Source organism: Xiphophorus maculatus, chromosome 24 (assembly GCF_002775205.1).
Source record: "Xiphophorus maculatus strain JP 163 A chromosome 24, X_maculatus-5.0-male, whole genome shotgun sequence".
In the NCBI taxonomy this organism is placed as follows: domain Eukaryota; kingdom Metazoa; phylum Chordata; class Actinopteri; order Cyprinodontiformes; family Poeciliidae; genus Xiphophorus; species Xiphophorus maculatus.
The window spans coordinates 3,034,822-3,053,212 of NC_036466.1; the positions used below are offsets into that span (position 1 = coordinate 3,034,822).

The window sequence follows — 18,391 nt, forward strand, 5'->3', positions numbered from 1 at the left end:
CACGCGCTTTTGGTACGTCATTTTTCTCGTAATATTCTGCGTATTTATTTATTTACGTAGAAACTAGTAGAAGCATCCAAATAAGACTCAACTAAAGCGTCATTTCTGTACATTATTGTGCGTTTCCATAGATTAGAAAAGTTAAAACAATTAACTGATTAAGGCGACATGGTTTACAAAATATGTTCTATAAATAATAAAGGAAAAATTGGTTGAGTGTGGTCAACTGTTGCTACTCGTTAGCAAACAAGCTCCACAAACTCAAATATAGAGGATGACTGCAGAAAAATATAAACTTTCTGAAAACTTTAAATATATCCAAAGTTATGCAAAAATAAAAAATAAAAATACTCAAAGACAAAGTAAATTACATATATTATCCAATTTTACCTTACTTAATATATTAATGAAAAAACAAATTCAAATTATTTTTAAAAAGTAAACCATTTGAACATTTTGTGAACCTTTGTGTTGGTATTTCTTTTAATATTCTAAACTTAATAACAAATCATCCCCCAGCCTCCAAAAAAACTTGACACTTCAGATATTTAAAACCATTTTACTGACTGAAATCAAGTGAGATTTCAAAGACAAAACATTTAAAAACAAAAAAAAAACTTTGTTTGAAGACGACCAGCTTTAAATCACATTAAAATAGATACATGGCAGCACAGAGACACTGCTTTAGTGAGTTTATGTGGAATAGTCGGTGCAGATCCTCCTGAAACGCTGGTGTTTTATTTCACTAAAAGAGGATGCAAACAATGACATAAAGGCACACTAAGGAAATTAAATTAACTTTTTTCTTTTAATTGTATAAGCCCAAATCTTGACTGATTAAAATAAAACATCCTGTTGGGAATGAACATATTTTGTTTGGGGGTTTTTTGCAGTGTTTCTGTGAAACATCAGATGGGTTTTTGTGTGTTGCCATGACGGCTCAGCGCTGACGGTCCCAGCGCCAGATGGAGGCGTCGTCGCACACGGCGATCAGGATGCTGCTGTCGCGGCTGAAGCTGGTTTGCCGGATAGCCGAGGTGCATTTGGGAAGCGTCAGTGTGGTGCACCTGAAGTGGAAACGAGGCCAATCAACTTTCTCTTAAAACGTCATAAAAATCCTCTGATTTATACCAATTACTAAAGTTTAGAACGTAACGGGGTTACAATCAGAATTCAAATTCTCTCTCACTTACTTTGCTTTGTGTGGATCTTCCACTTCCAGGTCCCAAACATAAAGTTTTCCCACCTGGTTTCCCAAAGCAAGCATCTGGAGATCACAGTCACAACAGCCATCATTACTTTTCTCCTCCATCACCCTCAAACTCTGCTAAACATGACACGGTAACTTAAGAATAAGGGTTGAGACCTTCTGCCAAAAGTCCATAGAGAAGCGCATGTACCAAATGTCACACTGGCTGTAATCGAAACGTCCCAGAATTGTGACGTTGGATTCGTTTGGCTTAATATGGTCGATGTCGTCCTCCATCTTTCCCGGCTTCCAACACACAATGGCGTTTTCACAAGACTGCAGAGAGAAAAATATTCTCAACCACCTATGGCCTTTAATAAAAACCAAAACCTTTATCCTCTGTATAAAACCTCTCCTGCCTTAGAAAGAATCAAATCTCCAAGCCACCTCACACAGTCCACGTAGTTTCTGTGGATGTCTCGTGTTGAAAAGTCTGGAAAGTGAATTTTCTGTGACACAAAAGGGCTGAAGAGAAGATCTGTGTCAACAAATCTCATAGGTTAACATTTTGAAACGACAATTGATCAAGCTGACGCTTTACCGGTTCGTCTTTGTGGGGTTGTACTCATATGAGCCACGGATGGCTTTTTGCATCCGCTCCGAGTTGATTCTCCAGAGCTTCAGTGAGTGATCCATCCCACATGACATGATCTTTTCACCCAGCAGGTCAAAATCCTACCAGAGGACGCAGATTTATTTGAATTATTGTGTGAATGATGGCATTTGTAATGCTAGCATTTGTAACGCTAGCTTACAAATCCTAAGCTGACATTTGTTAGATAGCTTACAAATGCCATCATTCATTTGTGAGCGAGCTTACATAAAATATGCTAAGTTTATGTGGGACTAGCATATCTAACATGCTAGTTTTAGCATGTTTTTTCATCATACAACATACAGTATGTATTTTCTTTTTTTTTTTAGATGTAACAATAACATTCTAGTGATTGCTGCTTTACTTACAGCACTCAGGACTTCGTCTCGGTGGCCCTCCACGCCTCCAAATATGGCAACTAATGTGTCCGTCTGTATGTTCCACAGACGGAGGGCGTGATCTATTGAAAAAGACGACAACATTATCTATCTACTTAAAAAGGTACAAAATATTTTTTGCTATTTTTTTCAATTTCTACATAGATCAGAGCAATAATCATGATAGGTAGTTTCCTCAAAATGGGGAACCAAGTTTGCAAAACACGAAGCTTCACTTCATAACCACAAAATGCTCCAAAACACTAACATTGTTAACGAAGAGCCATCGTGTAGGAGCATACTGCTTCCATTTTCTACCTTAAAACTAAACTACAACGATGATTAAAAATTAAACTTTACTGCTGTTTGTATGAATTACTGTCAGCTCAGCTGCTTTATGAGATTTACAGGAGCGCCTGACAGTCACATGCTTATAAAAACTCAGCTGTCCCTTGGTGTTAACCTGCAAATGTCATTTATGAAAAGCCATCAAAGAACATATGAATGCTTCCGACTCATCTGGGTCGTTTTTAAAGTTTTCTGGAAGCAAGCCGGAGCTCAAATGGCTCAGCTTACCTTTACTGACAGACAGGAGGAGATTTGGATCTCTTGGATGAAACTTGAGCTCATTGATGGCGTTCCCATGACCTACGTAATGCTGGATACGGACAGAAACGTGACAAAGTTCACCTCAACGTGATAAAGCTTCACCCTTCCTCAATTTCAGCAGGATTACAGGACGTAGAAGAAGACCGTACCTTGATGCACTGCATCGATATGTGGTTGATTACCCGGATGATGCCGCGAGACCCAGCCACGGCCAACAGGGGGTGACTCGTGTTTGTGTCGTAGGTCCAGGCGCACGTGTAGAAGTTCTCGTCTGCCTTTTTTTTTTTTTTTTCCCCGTCAAAGAAAAGCAAAGACATTTCTACCTGCTCTCTTCAGCTCTCCAGCATGTGATCAGGGCTGATTAAACTGTTTTGGGGGCACCAATAAGCAGAAAGGTCGCCACAGGTTTAGAAACAAACGTACAAATGTTTAAGTCAGTATTCATTGGTCCGAAGGATACATCCGCATCAACATAGGACTGCAGAAGTCTGATTTCCCCCTGAGAGTGACATTCATACAGAGTGACCTGGTGGAGGAAAAGATAGAAATAGTTCAAGTAGGGGCAAATAAACTCATAAAGGAGATTTAGGGAGGCAAATCTTAGGTTTTTGTCATAAAAGAATGTGATTAAAGTTTGGACAGAGACATTTAGCTCATTTTTTTAAAAGCACTCATACAGATGTTCAATAGGAATTTATGAATATTTCTGACAAAAAATCAAGACTCCAATTTGAATCAGTGGGAGCACATTTGGATCGATGCATACATGTGTGCAGTGATGGATGGATTCACAGATACAGTTGAAAACAGATATTTACATATAGTGGAACACATCTTTTGGTTTACTTTGTAACAATCATGGTAACAAAGTAACACCATTCACATTACAGCCATCTGTCCTATTAGTTCCCACGTTTCCTTTTGATCCATAAAGACAGATTAAGGCAATATTATGACTGTATTCAGAATGTATGTTTGTCATTTATCCCAAACAGCATTCTTTTATTCAATTTAAAGCTTCACACATCACATCCTAATCCTTTCTGCCTGTTTTACATGTATTGTCCACTTGGTGTCGCAGTAGAGCAACTGGATTTAAAGCTTCAGTGCGTCACGAAGCTTCATCTGACCGTCACTAGGACGAACGGATGAATTAATGACGACAGAATGATGGATGGAAGCACGACTAGATGATGGATACATGATGAGAGGATGGATGATGACGTAACATTCCCACAACAAAACAGAGGAAAGTGGTTTGTTTTCCTTGCTAAGTGAAGACGTACCCTGTTACTGCCAACTGTGGCGAACACCAGAGGGTCTCCCTCCTTACTGTGCCAGTTAAACTGGACTCCAAACAGCGGCTGGCCGTGGTCCTCCTGAGGGAAAAAGCAAACGGACCAACGTGACGCCCCCGCTGCCGTGTTCGACACAAACTACGAACAAGCTTAAGATGCGGTGGAGCTTCTCACCCGCAGACTGTTGACGCATTTGAAAGAATATCTACACTTCTTGGACTTCCACTTGCCCTTCCCCCAGCTCTTCCTGCCCGGAGCGTTGGCTGTGTTAGTGGGAGTGTCTGGACGCTCCGTGTTGGTCCCGCTTTCAACGCTGACCGCGTCGTCCTGGGTGGGGGGGGAGACAATATCTGTTTAATTTTATATGCTTCTCCAGATCCATGTTATCAAATTTCTTAGTTGTTTTCTTTTGTACACCATTAAATACATAAGTTTACCATGAATGTGTGCCAGATACTTCTATTGAAGTCTTTTTTTTTCTTTTTTTTTTTACATAAAACCTGGAAAAAACAGAAGGAGGAACAAATGGAAGCAAACAGGAATAAGTTGGGAAGATGAAGGATTGGAAAAATGAAATTAAAAGAGATGGAGAGGGCAGCTGTAAGAGGGATGAAACAGGGGGAAGGAAAAGAAATCAAAGAAGGATGGAAGCAAATAAGGAAGGATAAAAGAGAGCAAACAGAAAAAAGAAATAAGGAAAAAATACCACAAAAGAGACGAAATACACACCAAAGCACCACCGAGCAGACTTTGTAAATGAACCAACTTGAAGAGCGAATTACTCTATCATGACTGAGTAACAGCATGCAGAAAGGAGCTGCTACATTTTTTCCCCTCTACGCATCCAGTCCGTGTAAACACTAAAATCAAACCCTATACTGTTACCGACTGTGTGGGAACCCTATTAATGTTCTAACAAAGCTGACTCTGCACGCTCAGCTGCCTGTGTTGCGGAAAACACGACCAGTTCAGCTGCAAGTGGACAAAGATGCTCCAAGCTAACATCTTTAGCTTTCCGGTCGCCTGTTCGTACGGAGCCAACCCGCCAAAAACAACCTTTATAACCGAGTACATTCATATAGACGAACATATATGATTTCAGCGCTTACGTTCTCGTCTCCTGACATGTCAGGGTTACTGTTCTCATCACTGCTCAGTTTCTGTTTTTTCGCCGGCATTTCTTTTCCCGCTTGAGATGGGGACTCAGTCATGCTCTTGTTTTCTCTCATTACAGCTTCGAGCTTCTTCTTCTTCGTTTCCTACCTGTTTTAGTGTCGGTGGCTCTGCCGCCACCAGTCGGCAAGGAGTGGGAAACACTGTCCCGTGGTTTGCTTAATTTTTCACCGACTCGTACATTGTTTAAGAAATTAAAAAAACAGTCAGCTTGAATTCTGTTGTTTACGACGGAGCATTAAGGCCACAATAAGGAAAAAAATACAATAAGAGTAAAGTCATATTAAGAGAATAAGGTTGTAATGAGAAGAGAAACATTTTAGGAGAATAAAGTGTATTACTGTTGTAATATTACGAGAATAAAGTCGTAATAATACGAGAATAGTTATGAGAATAAAGTCATATTATGAGAATAAATGGCTAGTTTCTTAATGCTACGATTTTATTCTTGTATCATTTCTACTTTATTTTCAAACGACTTTATTCTCATAATTTTGCTACTTTATTCTTGTAATTTTATCATTTTTATTTCCTTAGCTTGGCAATAATTCTCCTTCATAGTAGTAAATACGTTTTGTGAATAAATAATATCAGAACCTGGGTAAAAAATTTATCCAATTGGATTAAAAAAAGATCAAAAGCCACAGAGACGATCAGACAATTTCTTTCATTTTATTTATTTATTTGTTAGAAAAATCATCTTTTAACATGAAATGTCAATATTACTACAGCATCATGTCTGACTCCTCTAAAGAAGCCTCGCTCATCTCCTCAGACGTCATTTCATCAGGCTCCTCTTCTTCCTTCATAGGCCTCTTTATGCCCTTCTGCTTTGAGAGCGCTGCAGCGTAGCGGATGTTGTACATGTTGAAGTCACACCTGTGAGGAGAAAATACTTTGAACAATTCGATTTGATTTCAGTAGGAACGGAAATACGAGAAAAATCCGGAGACTTACAGCTTGGACAGACTGTCAGAGTGTCTCTGGATGCTCTTCTGCAGTGACTGCAGTGTTGGGAGGATGGATGCAGACCTGAAAACCGTTGAAATCCCAGCGTTATCACCGGTGGAAAGTGTGAGAATGAGTGGAATGAGTCGGGGAATCTGTTGTTACCTGTTCTTAAGTTTCTGGCCGTGCAGCATGAGCAGGTTCTGGGCCCAGGTCATGTAGAACTGCAGGTGGCTCGACTTCTCCAAGCAGGTAGCCACAAAGCCCAGCAGCTTCTCCACGTAAACGTCGGGTAGAGATCCACAAACCACCGGGACTGGAACACAAACGTAACCATGGAGGTATACGATTCAAAAACATCTCCAGGCTGCGAACCCGACAAACGTCAGCTTCACACCTACTCTGCTCGTGCGGCACCGCTTCCAGCACTTCCTGCTTGAGCGCGGTTTCGTTGAGCCTGAACGCCAGGACGATGGCCGACGCCCAATCCTGGAGTCGGAGCTGCTTGCGAATGCTGGCCGGCGTCACATCCAGGTCGAGGTCGTACGGGTCAAAGACCAGGGATCCGTCCAGGGAGTAGACCAGGAGGCCCTCGGTGGTGGTGGCCGCCCAGCTGCGCCCGGTTGGAGAAAACCGCAGAGAGCTGACTCGAATCTCCGGCTTGAAGTGACGGGAACTCATGTCGCCTTTCAGAGCACACAAAATTCACCCACTTATTCAAAAGTTAAAATCAGGGTAAACAGAAACGGAAAGATATCAAAATGGGTCATTTAAAAACACATAGGTGTGATAAAATGACCTGATACACCTTTATGTTGCAGCCGCAGAAATGTTTTCAGTCCTGACTTATAGGAGCAGACAGTTCGTTCCAGAGTTCATGTATTCATGGAATTTGTTCCAGAGCTCTGGGTCTCACAGAATTTGTTCCAAACCTCAAGTTTTCACAGAGTTTAATGCAGAATTCAGATTTTCAGGGAGGAGTTGTTCAAAAGCTCAGGTTTTCAGGTAGTTTGTTACAGGGTTCAGGTTTTCAGGGAGGGAGGATGGATGAAATGCATACTGGTTGAAAAAGATTCATTTTCAGCAGACAGTCTAGACAACATCTGGGTGTACAGATATAAAAATCCTGAATGTTTGGACTGGACCGGTACCTCTCCGGACTCCAGGCAGGCTAATATCAACCCCGTCTCCGTCTCCGGCACCTTCGTCCACCAGAGCCAGGCTGCCGAACTCCGTCATCTTCCGTCTGTCCAGGAACTCCTGGAGGTGAAGCGAACAGTCGCAATCATGCATAAGGCCTCCGCTCTGTGCAGCTGTGAATGAATGCTTCGTTTTACCTCCATGGCATCAAAGGACAGGTTGCAGGAGATCTCAAACTTCTTCAAGAGCATCTGCTCCTTGACGTTGTAGATGCAGACAAACTTTGAGTGGCCTCCTGCCAGAATAGATTCCCCGTCGGCAGAGTAACACAGCGCCGTGAAAGACCTGAACCACAAGCAACCAGAGTTAAAAAACCCAAACAAACCCTACATAAACAGACATGCAGCTAGTTTTATTTGACATTTTAACTCACTTTCCTTTGGCAGACTGCTTGGCTGTGATTTTATCCGTCTCCTTGCGGCCCGTCTCCAGATCGTGGCGCCCGGTTATGGATCCGGTCTGCGCGGCGGTTTGGGGGTTCCAGAAAGAGATTTCTCCATTCAGAGTGGCCACGGCCAATTCCTGACCGTCAGGGCGATACGTCACACACAGACCTGACGAGAAAAGGCCACAAAAACACAGCCAGGTTACATAACCTAAGGAAAATCAACAATTCACATCAGCATGTGGTTTAAGACAGAAAAGTAAAAACAATTTAGAGGAAAAGAAAAAAAAACCTGACTACTTCATCTTTACCCCTATTTTATGTGGTTACAATCTGTAGAATCGCCTGATTCCATTTTTTTCCCCTCAACTTTAGGTGATCGCAGAATTATTTAGCTTGAAAGTTGCATCTTTTTTTCTCTCATAGCAGTTTTTGAATAGCTGAAGATTCCATCTAAAACATATTCAAATGTTCTTCCCTCAAGATTTCCTTCTACACAAACATAATTTCTGCATGTATGGTAATTTGGCCAAATAAAATGATTCCTTTGGTTTCCTTAATGCTACATAATTCTACAATTTCTCCTAAAACAGGGGGTGATTACATCATTTCCGTTTTCAAACTGCAAAACCAATTTCAAAACAGGATATTATATTTTTTAATTAAACACAGACTTATCCCACAAATTCCTTGACATTGCGTGATTTTCTAATTTTTCCTCGATGTTCGGCAATTCTAGAACGTAACATAGAAATGTGATTGATTATAAAATAAACCCCTTAAATCTGTTGGGAGTAATTCCAGTATATTTTCCATTTTTGGAAAACATATGAGAAGAATAACACGCATTTTGTCTGTAACATGATATTCCGTCATTTTTCCCTCAACATTTGATGATTCTCTATGTTTTATTTAAAACCTTCTACTTTCTACTTCTGTAATAAGGCTATAAATGTTCTATCATTCTAATTTATCTCCAATACATTTTTTTCATTGTTTTCAACCGGGTGCCCTTCCCAGATTTCTCCATTTTCTGGGAACGTACCGTCGGATGTGAGGAGGAGTGTTTCTTTGACCTGCCAGCTGTCCAACATGTCCCACAGGCGGATGGTTCGGTCCCAGGACGCGCTGGCCAGGATGGACTGAACAGGACTAAAACACAGGGAGCTAACTGGACCCTCGTGTCCTCCGAGGACCTGGTCATCCAAAGACAGGGAATCTCACCTTTAACCAGTCTGGAAACACTACAAGAGAAGCTGCACAGACTTGTCCCTACCTCCAGCAGTCTGCCCGTCTGCATGGACCAGAGAAAGATCTCGAAGGAATCCTGAGCTCCTGCGCTCACCAGCTCTCCGCTGACATCTACGGCCAGCGATGAGAACTGCGCGGGCCGAGGAGACGTGAACGTCCTGAAGTTTCGGTACCTGTAAAACACAAAGCCCGCCGTCCTCGAGTCCTTTTTCTCGTTTGCTTCCCCTAAGCGGAGCCCCGGAGCGAGGAGCCCACCTGTGCAGGTCGTACGCCCGGACGGTGCCGTCCAGAGAAGCGCTGACGATGACGAAGCCGCTGGAGGTGAAGGTGACGTTGGTGACGCTGCTGGTGTGCTCGGTGAAGGTGACGAAGCAGAGCCCGCTGTTGGTGTTCCACACTTTAACCTGAAGAAGTAACCCATGAACGTCCAATTAGCAAGTTTGACTGAGATTTTTAGCGGACAAATTTGCACTCTAGACTTCCTCCGGACTCACTTTCCCATCATCCCCTCCTGTCACGATGTACTGCCCGTCTGGAGAGTAAGCCAGCGAGGCCATGTTGTTGAAGTGACCCTGCTGCTTGAAGACGTAGGATTCGCTCTGCCACTCCCACACCAGCAGCTGACCCATCCCTGAAACCATGGTTATGTTTTACACCTTCGCAGCCATAAAAACTACTTACATAGAAACAGGAAGTTTAACTGACGAGAACATCCGAAAGCAATCCAGTCTCCGGAGCTGTTTACAGCCACCGAGGCGATTCTTTGGTCTGAAATGCTGCAAGAGGGACAGAAATCAGCAAGAAAATCTCAAAGTGTTTCCTATTCCTATTAAGGTGCCATACAATCACAGTAACCACCTTAGCGAGTGTATCAGGTTAAACTCCGGGAGTTCGTGCAGGTGAAATATCCCAGATGCAAACCCCGTCACCAGGATGTGGGTGGGTTTATGGTAGGCAGCGGCGGTCAGGTTGTTGAACTCTCCCTCCTTGTTGAAGAAGTGTCTGAAAATGCAAAAAGCAAAGTGGTCAGTTTCTGAAGAAAAAGGAGTTGAAGGAGTTGTTACGTCAGGTCTATTTAGATATACCTTCTGTTTTAGTATACACGGTTCACACATTTTAATGGGATAAAATGTAATGTAAATCATAATGATGGGGCTGAACCGATACACTTTTTTCACTTCCGATACTGATACCAATATCTGAGGTTTAGCATCGTCCGATACCGATACAGACAAACAGTATTGGTATCGATAGATATTAATATCAGATTGGTGCATCTCTACATTCTAATGGTGTAACATGGTCTGTCTTCAACAACAGAAACCAAATATCTATTTGACAAAAAAGAGGACTTACTTGCTCCTGTGTTTGTATCGAACATTTTTGACCTCTTTCTTGTCTTTCGGGGGTTCAGTTTTCCCCCGAATCACTTCTGCTTCCTCTCCCTCCACCCTGTCCTCGTCCTCTTCCTCCTCGTCCCCCTCTTGTCTCTGTGGCCCGGGGTTGGCGGAGCTTTTTTTCAGAACGAGGCCGTCCAGCTGAGTGTCGCTCTCCCAGACGCACAGCGCCCCATCCTGGCTCACCGTGTAAAGCTGAGCAAAACACAAATCGCGGACGTGTTACCAGAAATCTGTGTTGGCAAACTTTTTTTTTAAAAAGGAAGGAAACGTACATCCAAGCTGTCCTTCTCAAAGAAACAACCCACGATGATGTCCTTGTGTCCACCCAGGGAGTAGTAGATGAGGTTAGCCCAGCGCTCCGCTCCGAACACCCATGTGGACATGTCTTTGCTTCCCACCACGAAGCACCTGAAGGAAAACGTCCCAACCATGACTTCTGTTCACAAAGTTATCTTTCTCTCTCTCCCACACTCTCGCACTCACTTGGAGTCGTCGGTCCAGTCGATGCACGTGGTTTCGTCATACGGGCCGTAGTAGCTCTTGTCCAAAACAAAGGCGTTAAACTCTCGCTGCTTCCCAGGGGCGTGGTAGAGCAGCGCCACGTTCTCCTTTGTCACGACAAACTTTCTGAGAAGCCAGAGCAGATTAACTTTTAAAATACTGTGAAGGTTAGGAAAGAATCATCTGATTAGATGTGAAAAGATCCTAACCTGCCGTCTGGTGAGAAGCGGATGCTGCTGACAGGCTTGTGGAAGTGGAAGTGATGAAGGACAGCTCGTGTGATGAGACTGACCAGCAGCGCAGCACCGTCTGTTTGGCGTCAAACAAAAACTTACAGCAGATCCAGAAAGCGAACCCATTGTTGTTAAAATGCAAGGTGTACGGCCCATCTTTTTCCCCCAACTCTTTCGACGTTTAGCTAAAAAGATGCAAAGGAGCTGCTGGTTCCTAAAGGCTATACCAGTAGAATGGGACGATCTCCCGTTTTAACATCAGCTAGCATGCTGTCAGCTAGCATAACTTCTCTCATCACAGCGTGAAGAGAAAAGTTATGCTAGCTAATATTTGTGAATGAGATACATCTCAATTAACCAAAGTTGTTACATGTAGGTGAGTACATAAATGATGAGGAAATAAATGCCCCAGAGAGATGGGGTGCTTGGTGAGCAAGGGCGCCAGAATACGGTTAACCTAAAACTGTAAATTTTTATTTAAAAAAAAAAAGGAATTTTATTGTTTAATAATAGTTTAATAATAACTACAAAATCATTAATTACAAATTCTTGCTTTCTTTCTGCTGGTGACATACGCGGTGCAATAGGTGTGGATGCAGCGTGACTTCAATTGATAATCCTACTATAAATAGACTGGCTCAGGTTATCCAGAGCTACCTCTGTAGCTGGAGTACATTCTGATCACATTTTCTTACGTCGTTACTTTTTGCTTGTTTCTTTCCCCAATTGCAACTGGATACATATCACAAAGTGAAAACATTTAAAAATGACTTTCCACCAACTCCAAAAACCAGGAATGTTTCCACTGGTTACATCTGTTACTAAAACGATCACACAAATCAAGACAAATGAAAGTCTTTACCTTCATCGACCACTACGGCCAAACTGCCATCAGGAGACACACCCACACATGTTATATTTTTGGTTGTTGAAATAGGTAACGTCTCGGATGTATTACTGAAAAACAAAACATTTTAAAAAGACATATACATATTAATATCTTACAGAAATACATCAGGTTTTTTGGTTCCAAATGAATAGCATATATTGTCAAAATTGTGAGCTAATAATAACAGCTTTCTTAATAGTTTTAAAGCCAAAGTTCCAGTTTTCCCAATTCAAATGTCAAATTTTCAGTCAGTTCAGTGCCATTTTCAAGGAATCGGCATTAACATCAGTGTGTTTTGACCAGTATAAATATGAACGTTCACAGTGGATTTTAAAACACACAGAGGTCAGATGGTAAATATGGAGACTACAACACACACATTGTATGAAATGTGAATTGTTGCGCCCATCTCTGCTGGATTATTCCTCCGAGACTTACTTTTTCAGGTCGAAGACTGAGACTCTGTTTCCAACGGGACTGATCACAGCGTTCCCGTCTTTGGAGAAACTTAAATTCCCCTGACGATAGACTGCTCCAAGCAAGTTGGAAAACTACAGAGAGGAGACGTGTGAGTGTGCAGAGACGAGCGGTCTGGTACAACTTCAGTAGAAAAACATAACCTGTCAACGTATCTAGATATAGTCTTTTCTCAAAACAAGACAAGTTTTAGTTTGTTTTTATTCATAAAATCGACCAAACAATATTATATATATATATAGTCTACCCAACATACATTAAACGCACAAATTTTGAACAAATTGTCTTAAATGTGACTTTGTTTTAATGCGGTTTTGTTGCCACGTTCTTTAAAAATCTCAAACTACGTCACAGACCAGCGCGAGGGACTTACCCTGTAGGCGAACTTCATCTTAATGAATAATCCTCAACTCTCATGCATTTATCTTCACTTAAATGTATTATTCACCCCCTTTAATTTTATTATTAACATATCACGACACATGCTTCTCCTTCCTCTACACGTGGGTCCTCTTTGTTGACACACGACACATCCGGTTCGGACGGAGCTAAAATCCAACAGCGCCCTCCACTGTCGACAGAGAGGAACGGCGACAAAATACACTAAACAGAAAATAACACATGGTTTTTAATGTATTTTTATATTTTAAAAATTTGTAAAAAGGGTGGCAGGTTTTTGTATTCACATCCGTTTGCTCTGATAGAGACTAAATAAGAGTAACCCCCTTCAGAAGTCAGCTAAATTATCAAAACAGTCAACCAGTGTGTAATTTCATCTCAATACAAAAACAAATATTTAATGAAAGAGAATCGTTAGAAATACAACGGCGGCCGCATCGGGATGCTCTTCTTCAGCTGGGACAGTAAAGCTGGTCGGAGTTGATGGGAAGATTTTAGGAGCTGCAAAGACTTGAAACCAAGGCAAACCTTTACCTTCCAACAGGACAAAAACCAAACACCATTACATATAGCAACAGAAAACGCAAGGCTCCCAACAAGTGTCACCTTGTTCTCTTATAGCGTCACAAGAGGTGAGTGCGTAAATTTCACAAGTTCACATTCATAAAATTCACAGCAGCAAAACAATGTTTTTGGAGAGAAAACAGATTTACAGTTTGATGTGGGTCCTATCAGAATTAACATCCAAACCTTAACCCTTTCATGCATAGTGGTCACTACAGTGGACAGCTATCTAAAAGCCATTTTCTTGTGCTTCCTGTGGATTTTTATGTTATAAATGCACACAGACCACTGAAGTGGACACTAATGCATCATAAAATATACCATCAACTACTGGCCATCAGCTGCAAATGCAAGAAATTATTTTTGTTAAATACAATATGGCCGACAGACAAAAAAGCATGAGAACAGACCTGGTCCCTCCTTCTACTGTAGACGACTCTTGCAAGTAAAAAAAATATTGTGACATCAGATAACCCTAAGGAACAATACTACTGATGTATTTTTCAAATAACAACTTTGTATTTGGACAAAATTACAATTGATCACATAAAATATATATATATATATATATATATATATATATATATATTTTTTTTTTTTTTTTTTTTTTTTTTTTTTCCAAAAAAATTTTCCTACCTTTTTTATGCCTTAAGAAAAAAAATTTTAAAAATGGAAAAAAAATTCTGACACAAAGGATCATAATTTATGCATGAAAGGGTTAAGTTTAAAATATACTTGAGCATATCAAAGATTCATTGCAATTATTTCACAAGAATATGCTTATGGAAATAAAGTTATAGCTTGGTGAGACAGAGAACAAAAACCTAAAACCAACGTCACAGTTGGAACTGAACCCAATCGGTCTCTCATTGTTTCCTTGCTAGCCTTTACACCACCACTTGCTGAATATTTAATCTGGTGGCAGCCACAATACACGGGCGCCACACGTGTGGAAATGGGATATTGCCAAAGATAAACTGAAAATGATACATCGGCCAAGTCACAAGGGGATAGTTGGTTTCTTCTGAGGCAATGGCAACATGTGTCAAAGATGTTGGTCACAGTTCAATAGTTTTCCCTTTTCACCTTAGGGTTTTGTGCCAAAGATCGAAACAGGGCACCACATGCAGTCGGACATACTTCTGGCCCCCAGTGGAGCATTCCAGACACCCGTAGACCGTTTCCCGCCGTTGACTTCCCATACCGCACAGTGCGCATGGTCCCTTTGGGATGTTGTGTTTCAAAAGATTGACTCGTGTGTGAGCGCTTTCCCTCAGGTAGGCCGTAGATACGTCCGTCATGCTGGCAGCTTTCTCGTAGTAGTCAGTCACCATGTCATCCACGTAGGTGTCGGACTGGGTGAGCTCTTCGAATGTCCTGTCGTCTTCGAACAGGAGTTGATTGTGAGACAAAAATTGAAAGTGTTGCAAAAATTCATGTGGATAAACCATGTAATCATACCTGCTCGGAAGGGGTTCCCATAGATAATTCCAGACAGGAAGCGGCGTAGGCGTCCCATTGAGAAATGCCCAATGAAGCCGCCCAATTGCTCCCTGATTTGTTCCTTCTCAAAGCCCCCCTGAGACTCTGGAGCAACACAAATATCTGGAAAGGAAGGCGATAATAATTAACTTTTTAATTTAACTGTCACTACAGTTTTCAAGACTTGCACTAATGCACTTCCAGAGCAAACTCTCATTTCCAGTTTGGAGATAATTTAGTACATATACATACTGTTTCTTATGGATATTACACAATATTCAAACTTGCTCATGAGCCCTTTAAGGGTAGAATATTTAATTGAAATTGTCCCAAGATGGAATTATCCAATAGGGTGGTGCCTCATCGAACACCAAGATGTTTGATGCAACAAATTTGGTAAAATAGGTGCATTTTATATGTGTTGTGCCTCTTAATATCCTTCAAAAGAATTTACAAAATTCTTATTCAAACAGATTTTACATATTCAATGGCAAAATGGGCTGAAGAACAAGCCCTGATTGGAACTGACCATTGAAAATGGATCCTGAGTGGGATTGTCCACAGACAACAGACCCAGTTAATAACTATCTGTCTTGAATAAATTCATTATGAGGTCCACAAACACATATCAGTTGGGAAAATGAAGGACTCTAATCGTTAATGTGAGAAATACTTAAATATTTTTATTTCACTGTTGAAGCCCCACTCATATTTTGAATAAAATCCTGATCAAATGCCTTTAATTCAAGACAAAACATGCAGAACATGAAGTTGCCAATCCCAAGCACCTTCAAGTTTTAATCATAAATTAATTGATCAATTGGTCTTTCATGTTGAAAGTAGAATTCAAATGAATGGTAAATTTCACAAGTTGTGTTAATGTGGTGCATTTTTTTTGTTTCGAGAGGAGACATGACACAAGGTGTACTCCTACCAAGCCGACCGTCCAGACGGACGAACAGCTCACAGATACTGAAGGCAATGGTGGTGTGAGCCGGAATGACAATGGCTTTATCTCGACCTTTGGGGTTTCTGCCGTCGTCAATCTGGAACTGCAGAAGAATAGAACGCAGAGTTATCTCTGCTTAAAAAAAAATATTGAAATATATAGTGTTTCAATGAAATTTCATATATTAAAAATGATTACCCTCATGGTAGTCCCTCTCATGCCAGCGTGGACGGTTAGAGAGCATTGACGCGTTGTCCGGATGCTCTCTACAACCACACATAGAGCAGTCCGTCCACTCTCCCTCGACTGACGAACCAGGCAGTGATCCAGGTCAACCTTCCTGGAAAGAAAGGAACATGTGAGACCTACTTTTCTGGCAAGTGTTCTACTCCTAAATGTAACCCCCTTTGTGAGAGCCAGTGTAAAATAGCATAATTAATTCATGTTTACAGGGAAACCCTCTTCTCAAATTCCAGTCACCAAAAGGAGATACAAGGTCAGACATGAAGTTTCTATGAATATCAGGAAAAAAAAACATCAAACCAAAATTTCATATTCAGAAAATGAAATCTCCTTTAAGCAGATAAGGAAGAAATTATAAAGAGAAAAGAGGTTTTGAAATATATTTTTGTTTTTCTCTAAGGTACCTAGAGTTGAGTTCGCGGAGTAAAGTGGGGACCTCCAGTTCGTGTTTGGTCACAATGCCGAAAGAGGCTTTGACGGCCACCGAGTCTGACCCGCTGACGTTGAACCCCACGTCGTTAATTATGTGGTTACCTAGGCGACCGCTGAGAGCTACGTCAGATTTGTCCTCGTAGTTTAAGAGTTGATAAGACGATACTCCTGAAAACAACAAAAAACAACATACTGGGATTGCACCAAATTGTGAATTTATAGTTACAGAGTTATGTCAAACAATCTTGTGTATTAATGCATATTGTAATAATAAAGCCAACATATAAACCAGATTTGACAAATGTGGTTATAGGCTTTCTCTCCATCCACATGGTGCCATGTTACAGCACAATCAAGTAACTAAGTTGCCTTCAGTTGTAATAAAAATGCTGCGCATATAAAATATGGCTTAAAAGAAAATTGACTTTCATATTTAACTCCATGAGATTGGGTCTCTGTCTCTTTAAAACCTCTAACTCTTTCTGAAACTTCACCTTCAGGCCTTATTAACCCTTTAATAATATTTTTTAGCAGCGTTGCTCTGAGTAACTCGTATATTGAGCTCAACAGACACGCAGTTCCACTGCAGTTGCTAATTGCTGCTGGCTAGTTTGAAGGAGCTAATCAGGTGTTTTGCGCAGCTTGAATGGTTGCCATGGAAAATTAAAGGATTTCTCAGCATGAAATAATCAAGGCAACACTCCAAGTATGTTTATGATGAGGGAATACCCTTATGACATGATGTAAAGCTCAAAATATAAAATTTTACACAATAATGCCCCTTTAAGGTCTCTTTGTTAAATGCACTCTAATGACTATTAAGCTGGCTTTTAGGTGGTCGTTTGCAGAAAAAAAATTTTTTTGTCTTCAGTTTTCATTTCAAACATGCCTTCATATGTTTTCAATATGTTTTAGAAATGTCCATATGTTTTACAAAACACAATACATAAGTTAACAGATTGAAAGTCCCCATAAAGAGAAGGCACAAACTAATGTACATTTGGAAAATATTTAACTTTAATAGTTTCCCGGTTGATTAAGATTCGATTTTTTTTCTGACTTAAAGGAACTTGAAAACAGAAATTTGACCAATATTAATTATGTGTGTTTTAAACACACGGCAACCCTTAAAATAACCCAACACTGGACCAAACGGTGCACTTCACCTGCTGTGATCTCTTTTTCCCCAACAAGGATGTCTTTCAGCGAGAACGGCGTCGAGGCGTACTTGTTCTTCTTCCAGAAATGCCTCTTCCTCTTCCTGGTGACCAGGCTGAGGGGCTGGTAGCGGTCGGCCTCGCTTAGGCTCGGAACGGGGATCAGCCTCCCTGTGTCCCCGACCTGCTTCACAAAGTTTTTAGTGGCCGCAGCAAACATTTTAAATATCCCAAAAGCATTCAGACACAAACAAAAAACGATGGCACTGGTACGTTCTATCAGCTGGTCCACAACACTCTCTGACTACGGGTGGCTAATCCGGGTGTGTTCTTTCAGACTCGTGAAATTATAATTAATGCATGTGATGTGTAAGATAATATGGGAGGAGGTACGTATCACCCTGATGGATCCCTTTTGCTCTGCAGCTACAGAAAACAGATTAGTTTTATTTGATTTATTTTATATTTTTTTAAGACAGGCTTCCATTTAAGACAGGCACCATATTTCTCTAGTAAAGGTTTAACAGAATACAGCATCAAATGTAACTCAAACTATCGACTTTGACACAAACACAACTTG

General features: G+C 41.0%; 3 protein-coding genes across 5 annotated transcripts; all 3 read right to left on the reverse strand.

Moving 5' to 3' along the window:
- Positions 1-543: 543 nt before the first annotated feature.
- eed (embryonic ectoderm development) lies at positions 544-5,388 on the reverse strand. Its single transcript, XM_005802545.2, has 12 exons — positions 5,238-5,388; positions 4,303-4,455; positions 4,117-4,209; positions 3,291-3,356; positions 2,980-3,105; positions 2,798-2,879; positions 2,213-2,304; positions 1,791-1,924; positions 1,609-1,714; positions 1,367-1,525; positions 1,194-1,267; positions 544-1,067 (listed from the first exon to the last, which is right to left on the reverse strand). Exons 1-12 carry the CDS (start codon positions 5,355-5,357, stop codon positions 941-943), a joined length of 1,332 nt encoding a protein of 443 aa, XP_005802602.1. The 5' UTR covers positions 5,358-5,388; the 3' UTR covers positions 544-940.
- Positions 5,389-5,959: 571 nt separating this feature from the next.
- LOC102224572 (periodic tryptophan protein 2 homolog) lies at positions 5,960-13,114 on the reverse strand. The gene is made up of 20 exons (XM_005802546.3): positions 12,959-13,114; positions 12,547-12,659; positions 12,082-12,176; positions 11,196-11,295; positions 10,969-11,112; positions 10,758-10,893; positions 10,442-10,677; positions 9,944-10,087; positions 9,791-9,861; positions 9,580-9,716; positions 9,341-9,489; positions 9,111-9,258; positions 8,880-9,030; positions 7,823-8,003; positions 7,587-7,734; positions 7,401-7,509; positions 6,651-6,935; positions 6,415-6,565; positions 6,259-6,333; positions 5,960-6,180 (listed from the first exon to the last, which is right to left on the reverse strand). Exons 1-20 carry the CDS (start codon positions 12,974-12,976, stop codon positions 6,027-6,029), a joined length of 2,745 nt encoding a protein of 914 aa, XP_005802603.1. The 5' UTR covers positions 12,977-13,114; the 3' UTR covers positions 5,960-6,026.
- Positions 13,115-14,630: 1,516 nt separating this feature from the next.
- Positions 14,631-18,031, reverse strand: pjvk (pejvakin). 3 transcript variants are annotated; one of them, XM_005802544.1, is made up of 6 exons: positions 17,821-18,031; positions 16,627-16,822; positions 16,178-16,319; positions 15,965-16,082; positions 15,083-15,153; positions 14,631-14,969 (listed from the first exon to the last, which is right to left on the reverse strand). In XM_005802544.1, the coding sequence occupies exons 1-6, from the start codon at positions 18,029-18,031 to the stop codon at positions 14,631-14,633; spliced, it is 1,077 nt and encodes a 358-aa protein (XP_005802601.1). The 3 variants fall into 3 exon arrangements, with proteins under 3 accessions (XP_005802601.1, XP_014325563.1, XP_023184917.1); XM_014470077.1 differs by having other exon boundaries at positions 14,631-14,932; positions 15,010-15,153; XM_023329149.1 differs by lacking the exon at positions 15,083-15,153 and having other exon boundaries at positions 14,631-14,932.
- Between the last annotated feature and the right edge of the window lie 360 nt (positions 18,032-18,391).